The sequence below is a fragment of the Neltuma alba genome, unplaced genomic scaffold, assembly GCF_004799145.2.
Source record: "Neltuma alba isolate B1F8T4 unplaced genomic scaffold, ASM479914v2 tig00011642_pilon, whole genome shotgun sequence".
In the NCBI taxonomy this organism is placed as follows: Eukaryota; Viridiplantae; Streptophyta; class Magnoliopsida; order Fabales; family Fabaceae; genus Neltuma; species Neltuma alba.
Window position 1 is genome coordinate 347643 of NW_021636290.1, and position 19173 is coordinate 366815.

General features: G+C 37.1%; 2 protein-coding genes and 1 pseudogene across 4 annotated transcripts; 1 reads left to right on the plus strand and 2 right to left on the minus strand.

Moving 5' to 3' along the window:
* Nucleotides 1–747: 747 nt before the first annotated feature.
* Nucleotides 748–3962, minus strand: LOC114716100 (UDP-D-apiose/UDP-D-xylose synthase 2-like). 2 transcript variants are annotated; one of them, XM_028901038.1, is made up of 10 exons: nt 3544–3962; nt 3369–3461; nt 3118–3225; nt 2222–2336; nt 2000–2133; nt 1802–1903; nt 1576–1668; nt 1347–1482; nt 1147–1272; nt 748–1115 (listed from the first exon to the last, which is right to left on the minus strand). In XM_028901038.1, exons 1-9 carry the CDS (start codon nt 3814–3816, stop codon nt 1160–1162), a joined length of 1167 nt encoding a protein of 388 aa, XP_028756871.1. In that variant the 5' UTR covers nt 3817–3962; the 3' UTR covers nt 748–1115; nt 1147–1159. The 2 variants fall into 2 exon arrangements, with proteins under 2 accessions (XP_028756871.1, XP_028756870.1); XM_028901037.1 differs by having other exon boundaries at nt 748–1272.
* On the plus strand, nt 3886–14740 carry LOC114716072 (putative phospholipid:diacylglycerol acyltransferase 2; annotated as a pseudogene).
* A 21-nt stretch (nt 14741–14761) lies between these two features.
* LOC114716065 (uncharacterized) lies at nt 14762–18929 on the minus strand. Of its 2 annotated transcripts, none has more exons than XM_028901004.1 (10): nt 18794–18929; nt 17915–18289; nt 17461–17526; nt 17185–17324; nt 16678–16804; nt 16290–16441; nt 15966–16101; nt 15594–15678; nt 15217–15491; nt 14762–14998 (listed from the first exon to the last, which is right to left on the minus strand). In XM_028901004.1, exons 1-10 carry the CDS (start codon nt 18887–18889, stop codon nt 14864–14866), a joined length of 1587 nt encoding a protein of 528 aa, XP_028756837.1. In that variant the 5' UTR covers nt 18890–18929; the 3' UTR covers nt 14762–14863. The 2 variants fall into 2 exon arrangements, with proteins under 2 accessions (XP_028756837.1, XP_028756838.1); XM_028901005.1 differs by having other exon boundaries at nt 17915–18267; nt 18794–18875.
* Between the last annotated feature and the right edge of the window lie 244 nt (nt 18930–19173).

Consider the following 19173-nt stretch of genomic DNA (forward strand, 5'->3'; position numbering starts at 1 on the left):
CTAAGAGCTGAATTGATCTGGTTTTAATGCAAGGAGGAGATTGGAACAAAAAGGAAACCCAAAATCAGAGTATGAGGGCGCCATGCCCAGTGGCCATTCATGAGGCTTTTACAATCGAGATGTCACAACCTCTGCATCCATGCGTATTGCACAAGCCAGAGTTAGCCCCATATAAAATATGTATGATATTACGGGAGAGCTTGGAAACCCTAAAAGTATTTAAAAAAACGTACTTTCACACAATTCAAGACTCTTCTCACATATATTTATTTTAAATACCGTAAAGCTACTTCCAATAAAACTGATCTAGACACCTCCTACCTCACCAGATCTCGCTAGTTCTTAATGATCGAGCATCAACTAGGTCTGGGCTTCAGTACCAAAAGCTTTTTCCAGGCCCACGAGTTAAACACAGCGTAGTACTGGAAGGCTGTTGAAACGCACAACCCTCCTTTTCGGAATAATTTTTCCTTTAAAATTTTTTTTTTAAACCCCATATTATCAAACAGTATTCCTCAAGACGCTCTTTTTTTCTTTTCTTTTTTTTTTTTTGGCCCCTGAAAACTCATATAGTTGTTAACAATACGCCTTTTAAGACCCAACATGATAACTTAATTAGAGGTGCATTAGGTAGAATCTGGAAATTCTGGAGAAGGTATTCTTTTCTCTGGTTTTTGAGTTTTTGAGATACATTCACTTTGTAAATACTCTGCTACGACCCAAACTTTCAGATTATGACCCCAGACATTACGAAACACCAACTATATCACAAGTTAATAATAAATAATTTAGAACACAAATGCCTCGGCGGGGGCAAACAAAGTAAGAGTATCTGTCTGAACATGAGGGGCAATCAAATCGGGGGACTGGCAGAGCCCTAAAAAAATAATGATAATAATAATAATTCTCGTAAAAAGACCTCCAACAAGTCTGGTAGCCCAAAGCTCTACATGAAAATTACTTAATGGTGACAAGGATTGCCTCAACAAATTTCTGTCCTTTGTATGAATTTGCAATAGGCATGGGCGGCTAACGTAAGCAGGGGGAAAAAATTAACGTATATGCAGCAAAATGAACCTTTAAGATGTATGTAAAGTCGAGTTGATTGGCAAGAACGAGCAGGCAGAATAGCCATGTCCGGGGCAGCACAATACCATGCCTAACTTGCAACTGGCTTTGCCATGACTTTTTTAATAGCTTCAGCATATGTCCTGTGCTGATAGGTGAGGGTTGATTCAAGAAGGTCCCAAAGCGAGGTCTTGGGATTCCAGCCTGAGAGAGGAGGCAACACCCCATTAACAGATGCAAGATAATTTGAGAATAAGGAGAAGAAATGGGAAACCTACCAAGCTGTTTATTGATTATGGTCATGTCAGGAATTCTCTTGTCACTATCATCATATCCCTCGCCATAGAATTCTTTAGAGCTCACATCAATTGTAGGTTTTTCCAATGGAGGTTCTCCACTTACATTTGAGTAAACCTGCAGAATCCAATAATTATAATTCTTGATTCTCACAAAAAAGAGGCTTCAATTTTAATGACAGAATCAAATAGTTAAATCCAATCCTTTCACCTGAGTCATGATCTCAGCAAGCTGCCTGACGGTAACCTCATTGTTTGGGTTACCCACATTAAAGATGTGACCATTGGCTCTGGCAGGATTTTCCTATTACAAGGTCATAACGTTCAGTGGACCAGCCAAAAGTATTAATAGTCTAGAGATATACTTCAACAATCGCAATCTGTGCTTTCTTTTTTGTTCAGGAAAACTACAATAAAGAACAAATAAAAGAGCGTACGATCATCAATAAGACAGCCTCTATAGCATCTTTGATGTAAACAAAAGTCCTCTGGGACTGACCACCGTCAACAAGTTTGAGAGGCTCCCCTCGTAGAAGACACTGAAGAAAAGAAATAAGAGAAATTTAAAATGGGTGATAAAAACTCAACTTAAGGTGAAAATAAGTATTGTAAAACAAGTCTAAAAGGAGCCTGACATTGCTAAAGCAAGCAAGAACCCTTGGAACACCCTCAGTTGGACCATCGATCCCAGGAATGAAATCCATCCGAGGTCCAATCCAGTTAAAAGGCCTCACAATAGTGAACTCCAAGCCATTCTCAGCACCCTCAGCTGCAATAATGACATGTCATTTAGGCAAACCTATATTTGAAAAATGAAAACCTCCTGACAGAAGAAGTGAAAATGAAAATCAACTCACCATAAATTAACCTCTCGATCAATTGCTTCGCACAGGCATAAGACCATCTTTGCTTCTCAATTGGACCAAATATGCAAGGAGATGCATCTTCTTGAAGAACATAGTATGCAGGATCCTTCACCATAAGAAGTGATATTTCTCAGCTCAAAACAAGAAGCAAGCAAAGAAAGGAAGCTAAGATGACAAATGCACCCCCTTAAGTTTCCCCCAGCTCAACGAAAATATAAAGAGTACTCTTTCGATTCTATAGCACTAAAGCAAACCTTGGCACCCAGAAGAATAGAGCCAGAACCAGACGCGACAGTTAACTGAACATTGAACAAGTGCATCATTTAAGGAGGCTCGACGCAATGGTAAAGCTTGGTAAGTCAACATCACCCGAGAGTCAACCAAAGTTATACTCGAGTTTGTTCAGAACATCAATTCACACAGTGAAATGTCTTTATTTGCTTAATATATCCATTACCATTCCCAACACAAAGGTGCGTTACCACCCGACAATGCATTTATAATGATTAATTTCCAACTCAACCGGACACTTTTCTGACTGATGCACCACACCACTTTACTTCAAAAGACATGACCTAAACATAACGCCACTCCGATACCATGAACATATATAAAAATAAAAACTAAACAACAGACCGCTTCACCTCACTCAGAACGACTCCGGACAATCGGAAAGGTTTAGGATAGAAAATGTATTTATTAGAACTTAATCAACAAGGTTCTTGCTTAACCCCTAAGTCTGGATAGGACTGTCACCGACAGATTCCCAGTAACAGGAAACAAGCGATCGAACGGTTCAAGTCAACCAGAAAGTGCAACTATCGTTCACATTGCCAAGATCTGAAATGGCTTCAAGCAGGGGGGCAATTCGGAAAATGAAAGCTTACCTTACGAAGAGGGCTGTCTTTTGGGAGAAAGCTTCCAATCGTTTTCCCATACACTTCACAGGTGGAGAAATGGATGAGGCGCTTGTTATTTTCCGAACAGTACTTCACCTAAAAGTCATAGAAACCCGGTCCACATCACAACACATATCCATTTCATTAAACCTTCCATTTCATCACGGTAAGAAGCGAAAAGATTCGTCGGTGGATAGTAGAATGACAATGAGGGAAACGTCCAGGTGAAGAATGCTTACCACAGGAAGCGCATCAATGAAGTTGCTGTAAATAGTGTCCAGCGGACGAGTGTTGTAATCCGCGGGAGTGCAAATTGCAGCCAGATTGATAGTCTACAAAGAAAGAATCCCAAAATTCATGTACAAATGCAAGAAAGCCGATCAAAGGACCAGATGAGAGAAGTCGGAAGAGTACCAGATCCGCCATCTTGATGAGGCCCTCGAGCCTGGAATCATGTTTGATGTTGAGGCGGTGGAACTGGATGCGCCCAGCCCAAGGGAGCGTGTCAGGCTCCAAGAGGTGCTTGATTTTGTCGTTGTAGACATCCAATGCGAGGACCTTGTGGGGTGTCTCAGCCATGAGCTTCTCGCAAAGGTGGGACCCAATGAACCCACCGGCACCGATCATGCAAATTGTGATTGGCTTTATGGGGTTGCCATCAAGATCTACCCTCGCAGCCGAAGCCATTGCCTTGAATTCAAGAGTGGGCACTTCTTGAGGTGGGAGTGAATGAAAAGAACAGGGCGGTAAAGGCTAATGTACGCGGAGGAGAACCGCCGCAGTGCAGAGAAAATGGTAGCGAGAAAGAATTTCGGGAGGGAACAGAGATGGGATGGGAAATGGGGTCAAGTATCCGTTTATATAAAGGAAGATCGAAAGAAGAGGGGAGGAGATGTTTCCCAGAGCCTCACTGAGCACAAGTCCCAAACCACGCGCGCGTACGGACTTGTGGCCACTCGCTATATTTGCCTCCCCCGTGCTGCTGTTGACGTGGCATACGCATCAATTTTTTCTTTTCGTCTCCCTCCTCGCTGGAGGATCCGAGTGGCTCCTCCTGTGACTAAAATACTTTTCTTTTTCTCTTTTAATACTGTTATTATTTCAAGACTGATTGTTATAATTTAATTTTGATTCTGGTTTTGTTTAGTTAATTAATTAAATCAATAAAAATAGTATAAAATATATAGTAAGTAATATCCACCTATCATAATATGGTTTATTTCTCAAATTTTATGCTAATACCCAGTATAATAAGTGTGCGTATTTTTAATTGGAATTGTGTGTTTCTTATATTAACATATTATCATCAGAATATCAAGTAATAATCGAATTATAATAAACATGTGTACAAAGAGACGTACCCATAATAAGGGTGCCCAGATCATTGACTTCATTTACGTTTAATCGCGGAGGGGATTTATATAGCTCTTTTGCAGGATTGGAGCCGTGATAATTGAGTTAATGGTCTAAAAGATTGGTCAGACCTTTCATTATATTTCGCGTAAGGAGCGGGTTTTAATTTGAAAAAATAGATTGACGATTTGGTGGTGTTTGTTAATAACAGCGCGGTGACAGCTGGAGAAGACTGTATTTATGGGATATGATTTTTAATTAAATTTATGACATTGTTTTGTGTTAATGGACATTGTTTTGTGTTAATGATACTATCTCCTATCCTAATTATAATTATAAGACCTTATTTATAGTTTATAAATAGGATCTTATAATTAAAACTGCAGTAATATATATTTATAAAGAAAAATTGCCTGATGAAGCACAGAACTTACTCTTCGAAGCTGCTCGCCAGTCCCTGCAGCCCACACTATCATATTATTCCCCCGTTTTAAGATGCTTTTCAAATCGAAATTGCAAAAGAACTATTTTAATCCTTACAAAATGTTATGCGCATTTGTTTGGTTTCACATTGGAAATGGAATTTTAAGCTTTGAGTCAAAACTGCCCTTAACAGCACTGCTTAACTAACGACTCTCAGACACACATAAATTAATGTTCATATTGTTCATGATCTTCAAACACTGCCTTGGAGATTTTCAACTCATTTTTTCTGAAAAGTTGTTCATGTTTTTTATTAGAGCTGCAGAAGCATGTCAGCTCACCAAAAACAAGCTGACTAGTTTTGGGTTGCATGCTAAGCATATGGTGGGTTAAATTATCCTTTTTTCCCCTCATGCATATTGCATAAGTATCATCCTACTATAAGCAATTATATTTAAAATACAGTTAATTACTAAATGTGAACACTTGTATAAGATTCGAATAAATCATAACTTTTTCTATCCATCCCATCATATGGGAGTTAGTGGACTCACAAAGTTAACTTATTTATTCATCTTCATTTTGTTTTTTAATTTTTAAATTAAACTACAAACTTTTATATACCAATTTTATGTTTGGTTTTTAATGTTTCTATACAGTTACATGTTTAAATTAACCCCCTTACAAATACAAGCTCAAAAGCCATTTTATGTAATTATTTTATTTACATGAAATTAATGAGTCAATGTATGAAAGACAAAAGGCTGTATTCAAAACAAATATAAAACAGAAGATTCATTTGTCATTATAATTAAATTAAAAAGGGCTTTAAGAAAAATCTAATCAACCCTTTTTTTCAAGGGCTAGGTGGATGGTTTCACCTCTTTAAAGTAGTTGAAATTAATTAAAATATAGCCCAGGCCAGCCCTCCAAATCCAACCCATTTTCCCAACCATTTCACCCGTCAAAGGCTGCGGGTCAGCATTAGTTGAATTTTTGGGTTTAAAGCACCAATATCCTCGTAGTAATTGTAAAAGTGCAATCTGGAGTGTTTTTCATTAATAGCCAAAAAAAAAGAGGCTAATCTCTTTATAAATGAAAAACTAATGATAATCTCAAATTGACTATAAGAGTCAAAAGTTCTCAACTACTACTGTTGCTTGAATTGCAATGACTCTTATCATTCATGCCCACTTGTTATTTAATTTAGTTTGAAACTCGCGAGCATGGCATTTCCAAAATTCGCCGGAGCGTACGCATCCATTAGTCGCTGGGAGCGTGTGAGGAAGTGGCAAGAAGGCCCCACCTATCATCCATCATATGTATGCCAGCAGCTGGGGAGGGACAACACGTGAAGAAAGCGAGTGAGCTGGATATCGTCGATGCTCACATGCCCGCTTCCTTCCCCCATATGCTGTTAGAGGCTTAGAGCCCCTATTATTATCATCATCATCGGATCATCCTCGCTGCCATTAGTTACAATTATTAGTAATTAATACTAATACTATATTAACTGTTATTATTATTTAATTTAATAGTGCCCCTATTGGAGCCCTATACGGGCTTTAACGGCGGCCCGACGGTGTGACTCATGAAAATGAAATTAGCTGGACCATATGTTCACGCGCTTACTCGCCCATTGTAACAAAAATCACATTACCACATTATTCTTCTTGGCACGAAACGGAGAAACACGGTCCACATTAAACACAGGTCACTAGGTTATATAGTGACCCACAACAACACGTGCTGTGTGATTAAAGTTGTTTTTTTGGAAAAATTTTCAACTCATTTTTATTGGGAGAGAAGGGGGTGTTGCATGGAAAATTTGTTTCTAAAATCATCTATCAGTTTTAACAGCTACACTGATGTCATTAATTTTTTTTTAAAAAAAGTCTCCATATATTTGATATGGGATTGTTTTAAACAAATAAATTTGTTCATAACACGTTAGTAATTTGAAAATGCTCTAAATTATGGCACATAAAATCTAAAAGTGAAAGCAAATAACACATTCGAGGTGGCCTATCTTTTTTGGTGTCGGGTTTATTCAGTTACAGCTTGAGCGTGTTGACCCGGAAAAAATTGTTGACTGGAGAAAAAAACGAAGGAAGAAAGAATTATTTAAAAAAATCTGATAGATTGGATAAAAGAAGCTGCCAAGGGAATTCCAAAATGGAACACATGGGTAACGTGAGAGGAGCTATGCGAATAACCAATGTTAGTAATCAGTAGCCAGTAATCACTGATCAGTGGCAGTAACCATGAAGGCACCGTCGCACCGACATAAATAGTGGCACGCGAACGAGGGGCGCGTGGAAAACATCGCACCATCCCAAGTTGGTAATTGCCGACAAAATTATGCTAGCCCCATCGCAGCTGGATCACGAATACGCTTATTAGATTTACGCGCAGGCTTCCCTCATTGGCTGCAATTTATTTTATATATATCTCTCTTTTCGTGAAAAATACGACGAATTTATATTTGAGTAGTACTCCGGTATTTAATACTCCTCCGATCTTTAATATAAGACCCATTTAACTAATTTGATTAGATTAAGGAAGTTAGGTAAATTAGTTAATTATAAGAAATGTGACACGTTTTTCCTAAACACCATAATCATCTTTTTAATCTCAATCTCTCTCTTCTACTTGATTATGATTGAGGAAGTATCCATAGGGGTAATTTAGAGAAAATTGATAAAGATAATAAATGGGTCTTATATTTAGGATCAAAACCAACTTAACAATTGGATCCTATATTAAGGACCAGAGGAGTATAAGATCTATTTAACTAATTTAATTAGATTAAAGAAGTTAGGTAAGTTAATTAATTATAAGAAATGTGACATGTTTTTCCTAAAATACCATAATCATCTTAGTTAATACTTCATCTCCCTCCTTCACTTGATTATGGTTGAGGAAGTATTCATAGGGGTAGTTTAGAGAAAATTAAAAAATATAAAAGTGGGTCTTATATTTAGGACCAAAATCAATTCAACAATTGAGTCTTATATTAAGGACCGGAGGAGTATTATAAAAGAAATGTAGGTCAAGGACTTCTTATACTTTCTTGATTTTAAATATAAAACTCTTTTTGTAATATAAATTATATTATAAAAAAAGTCTTATATTTAGAACTGACGGAATATTTGATGACAGTGCATGGATGACGAAAGCTCCATGGATTAGCAGTGGATTCTCAATTATGAACATCCTAGTTCGTCCGAGAGTTTTTGTCCCCTCCTAGTAGTCCTTTTTGAATTCCAACTGATATTTGGGTGGAATTCTTCGGGGCGGCAAGTTCTCCAGCCAATAATTAGAGGTGAAGACTTTGATTTTGATAGAGGGAAAACATATCCCGAAGATAGTAATTGGAGGGCGGGGGACAAAATATAAAGGGAAAACTATATTGAAGGTACCTATACTTTCTCTTAATTTTTAATTTGGTACCTATGTGTTTTTTTTCCTTTCAATTAAACATTTAATTTTATCTTTTTAGCAACATTAGCTCTTGTAATTTTGTTCTATTGATATTTTTAGTTTCTACATAAGGATTAATAATGTTAATAAAGCAAAATTAAAAGATTTAGTTAAGAACAAAAAACACATAGGTACCAAATTAAAAATTGAAACAAAGTATAAGTACCTCCAATATGGTTTTCCTAAATATAAATTACAAACATAACTCTAATTGCCTCTAGTTGTGTCAACTACAGCTACCTACTTCCTTTCTTTCTCGAATCAACATCAATCTGTTATGGAACTTACACAGTCGTAGTAATTTTAGTCTGGCATTTCATTAAAAAAAGTCGGGCTCTTTAATGACTGGTTTATCTATGGAAAATTTATGAAAATTCAAATATGCGTTTTTTATCCTAGAAACATGTCCTCGTAAGTATCTGGAACTGAATCCATTTAAACTTTTTTGTAACAAAAGAAATGTGTAATAAAAACCTTGAAAATATATATATACTATCTCTGGTTCTAATTACAAGACCCAGTTGACTTATTTGAGGAGATTAAGAAAGTAAGTTAAGTTAGTTATTTGTAATAAATAAGTGTTGTCATTCCTAAAATATCCTTGCTAATTAAGTGTATTGGTTAGAACTATCATTATTAGAAGGACTATCTTGGGAAAAAATACATAAACATGAGAGACAAAATAAATTGGGGTCTTATAATTAGGATCAAACAAAAAGTCAAATGGGATCTTATATTAAAGACCAGAGGTAGTATTTGTAAACAAAACTCATTAATTAACAATGAAAATTGCCACAGATGAGAGGACCTACCCTGGAGTTTATCTCACTGCTGTTGCTGGTCCATTTGGTCGTCGAAGAACAAAGACTGGTTCACAATGTAAGACTCCAAATACCTGTCATCCTGGGCCAGGGTATTGTCCTTCTACGTTTCATCGTAGGGACTAATTGTATCCTTGTCTTCGGAAGGCCTTCTCCTGAAAGTGGGCCCTTGGGTTTGCAAAGTCTCGGAACTGAAATTAAGCTAAGAAGCATACAAGAGACACGTGACAAAGACACGAAGCAGAATTTGCTGAATCAGATTTAGAAATTAACAATTCATCTCTGCCCATACTTCTCTCATCTTTAATATAAGACATATTCAACTAATTTGATTAGATTAAAAAAGTTAGATAAGTTAGTTAATTTAAGACGAAAATTAAATCAATAATTAGATTTTATATTAAGGATCGGATGAATAAAAAGCAGCAGCCGTATACAAGGGACCGGACAAGCCTTTTTCTCTGAGGACGCTTCCTAACAGTTAAGACACCGTGAAATTTAAGCATCCATCTTCCGCAAAGTTCTCTTACACGATTTTCATTTCGGCAAAGCCATATGGGCGAATATATCTCTATTTTTTTCGAGGCATCTTTATTCCTCAACTTTTTATTAGTGTTGAGCATATGGCTTTCCAAGGTGTTACGCTATAATTAAATCTCCTGCATTGCCATTTAGTTTACGCTCTGGAATTTGATTGCTCATGCTAATCCTTAACCTCTTCAACACACAAATCGCTTCCTAGATAGAAGGTTCTGCCTTCAAATATGAACATTAATCCTCGTCATTTCGTGTAATTTGGCTTTCTTACACTTCAAAGTCACCTTGAACATGAAACCTTAACCCTTTTTTCTAATGCAAATAACATCTTCAGCTTGTATAATAATGTTTAAAAGCGTTAAATCAGTAAAAGATAAATTTAACCTATTATACCAAACGATGAATAAGAATTTATTTCCCATATGAGATAATATATTTTTATTTATGTTGTCTTCCTCAGCATCCAAAAATTATTTGCCTGGACGAAGATCAGAACATGTGTCCATATATCCTCACGATAACACACCACCCTCTCTCTCTCTCTCTCTCAAACCGAGCCTTCCTCTCTCTCTTTTCACTATGTGCTCAGATTTCATGTCCACCATTGCCACTACCGATTTCATGGACAATTTCGGTATCTGTGCTCTTTTGCCATGATCAGAGACGCAAGCTTTCCATTCTCTCTCTTTCTCTTTCCAGCTACTTTGCTCACCTCTGTTCCCGTTGGGAATTGCTATTCCAGACAAAACCCGAAGTTTTCAATTCCTTGTTGTCCGATCAGAGATATTAGAAAGGTTTCAAAGGGTACATCCACGTGAGCGCATTAGAAGACTCCCAACTCCGTCTCTGATGGTGAAAGCCGATAAAGTGGTCGGCTGCATGTAAAATCCAATGCAAGTGTCTCGGGGAAATTCCAAGCGGACTTATATGTACACAACATGCCGTAAGATTCTATTCATGCACCAAAAATGGTCTTCAGACCCCCTCCTCACAGCATGGTCGTGAAGAAGAACTTGCTTCGACGTATCTGAGAATAACTTGCAATCTCTCAGTAGGTTGAGGATGACTTCCATGCTAAAACCTCGGAAGCTCTGCTCTGTGGACCCGGCGAGGTGTTCTTCACTGGGTTTTCAATCCTTTGAAGCCTCAAAAGCTAACAAGAAGCACGAGGCCATTGTCTTAGATATTGTTGAGGAGCAGAGGAAGAGAAAAGAGGCAATCTAAGGAATGGAGGTGCACTGATAACTGTTACTGGATGATAGGGTATATGTGTACTAGTTGGTGGCTTCTCTGTTTCTTGTATAGCTGCTTGCCTGGCTTTCAAGTGGCCGAATCACCTGGAATTAGGCTTAAACTTGAAGGAGTGACTGCTCTTCATCCTGTTGTTCTTGTGCCAGGCATTGTAACTGGTGGCCTAGAACTGCGGGAAGGCAGGCCTTGAGCTGAAGGCCTCTTTCGAAAGAGACTCTGGGGAGGTAGTTTTGCTGGTATCCTCAAAAGGTCTGCGTGATGCTAGATGTGTTCGTTATCTATATCCTACACCCTTATAGTAAAACTTCAAATTGCATCAACAATACTATATTACCAGTCGTGTTACGGTATTCTATCTCTCGGATCGTGCTGCGTCCTCTGTTTGTTTTCGTTGAGTAGCTGTTAGTACAGAATTTGAATTGTGAAAATGTTTTTGACATGAACAATGGGAGTCGTGGTTGGGGCTGAGTCTTTATAAGCTTTGTTTATGCTGCATTTTCAGGCCTCTGTGTTGGTTGGAGCATCTCTCTCTCAATAATGAGACAGGGTTGGATTCACCGGGCATTCGGGTAAGGGCAGTACCCGGGCTTGCTGTTGATTCTTTATTTTGGAATGGTCTAATTGAGAATTTGGCAAAAGTTGGGTATGAAGGCAAGAACTTGCATATGGTTTCCTATGACTGGAGGCTGTCCTTCCAAAACACAGAGGTATTATATGTGTTTCACGAGCTCTTTTTCCTCTGTTCAGTTCTTGTAAACAAATGATCTCCATAAGAGTATCACATAAATTGATCTCGATAAGACGTCGTAGTTTGGCGATAGGTTTCCTGTTTCACAAGCAAGATTATAGATAGTATAAGATCCCATATTTGACTTACATTATCTGAGAAGGAAGAAGAAAATGTGAGACTGACTGACTCCTAACATGTTTACTTTTATGCTCCCCCCATGAGTGTTTATTTCCTGAGGTTTTGACGCATATTGGACGACATAATTTTGAACGGAAAAAGCAGATTCGGGACCAAGCTCTTAGTAGATTGAAGAGAAAATTTGAGCTTATGTATGTAACAAACGGTTTTAAGAAAGTGGTAGTGGTGCCTCATTCTATGGGAGTTCTATATTTCCTTCACTTCCTAAAATGGGTTGAGACTCCTCCTCCCATGGGAGGTGGAGGCAGTCCCAGTTGGTGTGACAATCACATCAGAGCAATAATGAATATTGGTCCACCGTTTCTTGGTGTTCTGAAGATGGTTAGAACTATATTCTCTGCAGAACGCAAAGACGTTGCTTTGGTCAAGTGAGTCTCTGCAATGGCATCCCTAATATTTGATTTCCTGTATAGAATTTTCTCGAGCGACTTGGATTTATGGAGATTATATTTCTTCATCTTTATTGAAACTGAAAGCTGTAACTGGGAATAGGTCAAAAGTTGGAGATGCGCTTTTTCAGGAAGGATATTGCATATTCTGTGTGATCTATACTTTTATTTGTATTCTGCTCAGTAAATAATGGAGTGAATTAATTTTGCAGAGCTATGGCTTCTGGCGTTCTAAATTCTGGTTATCTCGGTCTTCAAACACTGGAGCATGTCATCCAGGTATATAGAACTTGGGATTCAATCATCTCATTGATGCCAAAGGGTGGCGAAACCATCTGGGGTAACTTGGATTGGTCTCCGGAAGAAGGGAAACTGTGATCACTTTGTAAGTGACAATGGTTATGATGGCAGCTGTAAGAAGAAAGGTTTCCTGCTAAAAGAGCTCACCAAGTGTGGAAGAATAATCTCATTTGGCAAGGCAACCTCACAATTGCCTTCTTCACTTCTTGCAACACTCGAATCAGAGGTACCACATTAACAAGATTATTTTTACCCACGTTTTCTTGATTCAAAATAGACAAAGCTGGATTTATTACACACTGTTTTGTGATGTATGATGGAGTGGAAGAATAGAAGCAATAGGTTGTCACTTTCATGCTTTTAGTATGCTCTATTGTCGGAATTAGAGGATAACTTTTTTTGCAGTTCCTGGTGCAAAGTTCATTTCCTTTACAGTATAAGATTTAACATCAAAAGTCATCACTGTCAACTTTGTTTTCTCCCTGTAATTGATTGCTGGATATAGTCATGTAAAAGTCAATGAACAGATTATAATTTCCCTCCTCATTTTATTTGAAGACGAAAATTACACAATGTGCCGTTCTACCACGATGACACGATGCCATGGGAAAGCTTTCCCCGATCTTGACTTCGGCCTAACTGCGATGGAGCCAAGCCACAATTAGGCCCAAGCTGTAATTAAACTCAAGTGATGTGGCCGTATGGCTCAGCAATGGCAGCCGTTGTGTCTATATTAATTTAATAAATCAATATTTGAATTTTTACTGAAAGAGGTGTTTATATTTAGTATTTGATAATATCTTGAATATAATTGTCTTTGATAAGAGAATATCTGCACCTAGAAAAAAAGATGGTGCTAACGTATACATGAAGAGACCATGAATCAATGCTGCCCGATCTCAAATCTGTTGGCAACCCGTTCATGTCACTTTCTTCATTGAGAATATAAGCTATAAATCATTTTCCAATGTACTACTATCTCTTTCTTAAATAAGAGCTAGTTAATTAATTTTAATAGATTAAGAAAATTTGTTAAATTAGTTATTTGTAATAATTAAGTGTTGTCTTTCCTAAAATACCATTATTAATCATGTATTAGTTAAAACTACCATTTAATTGAACATTTAATATGTACAACTACTATATGGATTACTTTAAGAAAATAGATAAATATGAGAGATAAAGTGGATTGAGATCTTATATTTTAGGAAGTCAAATTAACTCTTATATTAAGGATCGGAGATAATATTAATGTCTTGCAGTGTCACCTTCAGGTTTGAGCTTATACACGCGGGCGTGTTCTTTCTCTGTGGGGGGAAACAAATGCACATGCAATGATGGAGTCACAAGTGTCAGGCTCCGAGATGGATGAGTTCAAGGCAGTGGCTGAACGTTTAGGATGCAAGTACGGATTTGAGATGTTGCAGATGCTGGTCCAATATTTGCCAGCAATACGTGCAAGAGACGGTGGAGTTCAGGCGGCAAATTAAAATGCTTGGCATTTCTAGGACTAACATGTTTATGACAGCCTTCCTTTCTACCCATTTACGCAACTTCCTTAGTTGATTCATCAATGTGTTTTGATTACTATCAAGGGACCCGGCGGGACCGTTTCTACTCGTATTTCTAACTAGCGTTCTTGTTTGTTGAGTTTTATAGCTTATCATGGGCACTTGGTTGTGTTGTGAATAGAGTAAATCAATTCATGTTGCTATCGTCCTATTGTTGAACAAACCATAGCTCAAGACAAAAGGCACTTCAAGGGCTAAAATTTAGACGAAGAATCATCGCTGAAAAACATACCTGTAGGGTCAATGATGGGATGCCAAAGCTGCATGAAAATTCTTTTGATAAAGGGAAGGTTATAGGTTCCATCCTATGAAGTGTATGAGCATGTATTTAGTTGTAGCTGCCCATAACAATGAAAAAGAAAAAGAAAACACATATCTTATGGCTTAAGAAATAGTGATCACATTAATGTTCAATATCATGCCTCTGATTTATTACAGGGACTGGAAATAGGTCTTGTTCTGAGTTATAGATGGCAAAACACCTTGGTAATTATCAGCAAGAAGACCCAAAAATTAGAAGAGGAGGGGGTGTACTCCCCACTTTTAGCTTCTTAAACATGAGAAAACCACGTAACAGACCAGGAGCAAACACAAACATTGAGAGATTAATAATTCTCAAAATTCATCTAAACTATTGTAATTTACCGAAGTCAACAATACATCACAGAGAAATTAGTTCTACTTGGAATACTTATGACAGCAGTTCAACAATTTTTGTACATCTCTATCATTTACAACTGCGGCATTCGCTTTATCATTATCATAATCCTTAGCAGCAGCCCACTGATTCAAGATGCTGATCATCCTCCTGAGCTATTGCAGATGTAAAGGAAACAAAGCCGATTAGAGCAGGTAACGGCATTTGGTTTTCTAATCATGCAATCGTAAAAATTATGAAGAGTGTGATTTACTCCAGTATCTTCATGCGAGGAATCTAATTTCTTGAACATCGATACTGAATTTCAATTCCTTTCATCTAAATGGGTCCCATAATTGTGAACAACAAATGCAACTATATTAAGAAAGGATACAGATGTAGTTCTAGCATCTGTTGTTGAGCCCGGAGGATGGAAGCTCTCATGCCCATCTCTAGAATCATCTGACTGTTGGTTAAGAAGCTCGTCTTCAATCAGATCAACTCTGCCCGCAAGAACTGAAACATAACGATATACACTTGACGGGCTCATCTCAGCCTCTCGAATTCTAACTAATACCCTTGCAATTATGTTCCATAGTGCATTTCTTGCTTCCATATCATCCGAAGCAAAAGGGAATATGTCAAGCAGACCTTCTAAAAAAGATAAATCTGGTAGGTACAAATATGTCATTTACAATTTTTGTCAGTCAATCCAGAAACAAAGAAAATAATGAGAAATTGAAATTTATGGATAAGAGTTGCATAATTTACCCTGTGATATCTCAAAAGCTCGATCAGTTACATCGGCCAAAATATTTGCAATAAGAACTGCAGCAGTAACACAACAGCTGGCAACCTACAGAATACATACAGTTAACGAAACCATTTTCATCCCCTTTTCAACCCAAGAAAAAATAAAAAGCATAGGTTCAGTAGATGCTATTCAAGGGAAAGAAAAGAAAGAAGAAGAAACCATGCTGTTCACTCCAAAGAGAATAAAGGGCCGTTATTTGATAATAAGTAAGCTTGTAAAGCATTTGCAGAATATATATGTCATTGGAAAGTTCAGAACAAATCCAGAATCTGAGACTGCATAAACAATTGTGATATCTTTGAGTAAATCATGGCAACTGTAAACCATACCTCAACTTTATCTGGGAACTTAATGAGACAAGAGATTAGTTCAAATAACTTTTGACTTGAACATATTTCCTGAGAATGATCATCTATAACAGAAAGGGCTTCAATTACTCGAAGAAGTAAATCCAGAATTGAGTACCTGACCATGTAAGATATTAGTTTATTCAGTATATATATATATATATATATTTATATCTATCCGGATTGATAATTATATAATGTGAATTTTAACTACAGATATGTCAGAATCAGCATCAGAAGATGTTGGAAGCGCAGAAGATCATTAAAAAAAAAAAAAAAAAACTGTTGAACTCTTGATCAACATACCTTTCAGGCATTCTTTCACTCATTAGTTTGCTCACCTCAAAATCCAAGAGACTAATCAATAAACTTGTTAAACCCAGCTTCACCATAGGCGGAAGAAGAGTATCCACAACTTCCTGACCACTTTCTAATATAGCCAGAATAAGCCCAATGCTCTGTGGAAAAGCAGGATATTCTTAGTTATTGATAAGATGCTACTACTAAATTACACAACAACCCAAAAAGAATTAAAAAGGGCAATCAAGTGACACCCTATCAATTTAGCATATTCCTGCAATGGAAGGATATCATGAGAAAGAGTTGCTAACTCATGCTGCATTTGAGTAAGGTTGATAATTTTTCCTCTACCAGATTTCATACAATAAGAATAAAACATAAAAGATATCACCACCTTCTCTATAAGCTGAGGGTTTAACGTATTTTCTACAATCCATAAGATGCGGCCTAGTATCTGTTCAGACTGCAATGCCTCACACCATTTGATAGATTCACCACTCTGAAGGCCCACGGTTAACAATCTGTTTTCAGAACCAACTATAAAATAATTTCACAGCATGTATAGGCAAGATAACTTGGTCAAAAAGGAGAGTAGTGATGCCTTATTTAAAATGTGGCATAAAAAATCAGGAAAAATAAATAAATAGTTGATTGTGCCAATTTTATGTTTGATTACTGCATCTATGCTTGGATTTTCAAAATGCCAATCAGTAATAATATATGCAAGAATTAGCTACTTCTGTTTCCTTGGTGGCAAAAGAATCATCAGATACGAAATAAGCAATTTCTTTCTCAGACAAGTTGTACATGACAAAAATGTAGTCAGATTGTCACCAGAAAAAAAAACGAAGCCAGATATGCAAGCCTGTCAAGAATCAAGTGTACTGAAAATACACCATACCGGCATACTTCACACAGGCACTGGGGATCATCCAGAAACAATTTATCCACAATTATCTCAATCAGTCCATTAGTCGAGGCTAAATGTTTCATCGGAACTTCATGACAGGCTAAATTACCACAAATTCCTATCATAATTTCCTGGAGAAATTAAACGACAACATGATGAAAAAGAAACAGAATTAGAATTTGCTTAATTATATTTTCTTTTCATGATACAAAAGCATACAATAAAAAAGAATGCGATTCATGGAAGAAACTTTGATAAGTGTCTCACAGTAACACGCAGGGATTTGCAAGCCATCAGATTTGCAAAAATAACTTCGAGTAGGAGATTCTCCACCTAAAAAATTATGCCACACCACTATTTCAGCTCAGTTAAAATAAAAAATCCTGAAATCAATCAATGACACACTATGTGCAGTTACAGTAATGTTAGAAGTAAGATGATGGTTGAACTGTCAATAGAAAAAGTTCTACCAATAGAAATGCAAAGTAATCAGTTGATTAGAAACTTGATGATAAATGGAGAAGAGTGAGTTGAAAAATATGCATCAAATCATAAAGGGGACAAAAATTTTAAAGAAAAATGAAATTGCCTTTTAAAGGAACTTTAAAATGGTTTTGAAGGACCATGTTAGGAGTTAGAACCATATCCTAATTCTAATAAGCTAATTATTTGAGTAGATTGCATCCATACTAGAAACTCATAAAATCTAACACCCATTTACCATGAGTTCTGCATGCATTTTACTGGCAGCTAGATCCCACAAAACGCAACCATATTCTTCCCAGGCTTCATCTCCCACTGAGGCACCAGATTGTTCGAGTCCATTACACAGATCTCTAAGTTCTCCTTGCTGATGAGAGAATTCACCAGAACTATCAACATCCATATTCTCAGATTTTTTCCTTGATGATTCAAAATGCTCGTCTTTAGACGTGGAGGCTGCATTCCCTTCTTCGGTACAGGTAGGCGATCCTTGGTTTGGGGCATCAGAAGCAACTCCATCACAATTACTATTAGTACCAGGACCAGAAGGCAGAAGCTTTCTTATCAGCGATATTATATAACTCGGATCAACTGTTGTCGATACATCAAAAAACTGCATCAGAAATATACAGATAAGAAATATTATACATCAACTGTTGTCGATACATCAGAAATATTAAACAACACGTAGTGTTCATTAACTCAAACTCAACGGCTGAATCACGAGCTTTCAAAATATCAGTTTCTTTTCTCTCGTTTCTTTAGAGAAACTTGAAGGTGAGAGTTGGTCGCATAAAGCTGCACTGTACGAATTAGGAAAGGTAAAGGACCTAAGAACCTAATTTCAGCGTAAAGTCCACTTAAAAAATTCCTTTGGAGACTCGGTAAATCCAACGGAGAAGCTTCCAGGGCCTCCAAAAATTTTATCGACAAGACTTTAAATTGAGAGCGCAAATTCACAAAACTGTGATAGCCCAACAAAGTAAATGTGGGAGAATCAGCAACGTAAACAGGATGGTAGCCCAGCTAAAGCAGCAACCACTCTGGTTGCAGTCTAAAGTGCTATGTGTTTATTTTAAAAAACAGCTCAGAAGGATTAAGACGTGAAGGTGCTAACCTCATCAAGAGGCGCAGATGGATGGTGCGTCGGACCGACAAACTCTTCTTGTTGATGTTCATCCTCTTCGATAGTTAAACCAGACCGGACCGCCATCACTCTCGGTTGTTCCCTCCAATTTCCCAAGAATTGATTATAGCTTCCACGGCTGTCGGGGAAGCGAAATACATTTGGCTTCCCTTTCTTCTCATATTAATGTTATATGTCTTTTCTTTCCAACGCTTTTTTTTTAACCAGTAATTTAAAAAAATTAAAAAAATAAAATAAATTAATTATTTATAATAAATAGATATTAATTTTAAAAAAAATATTTTTAGTATATTAATTAGAACTATTATTATTAGAAAATTATTTTAAAAAAAATATAAATACATTAAAAT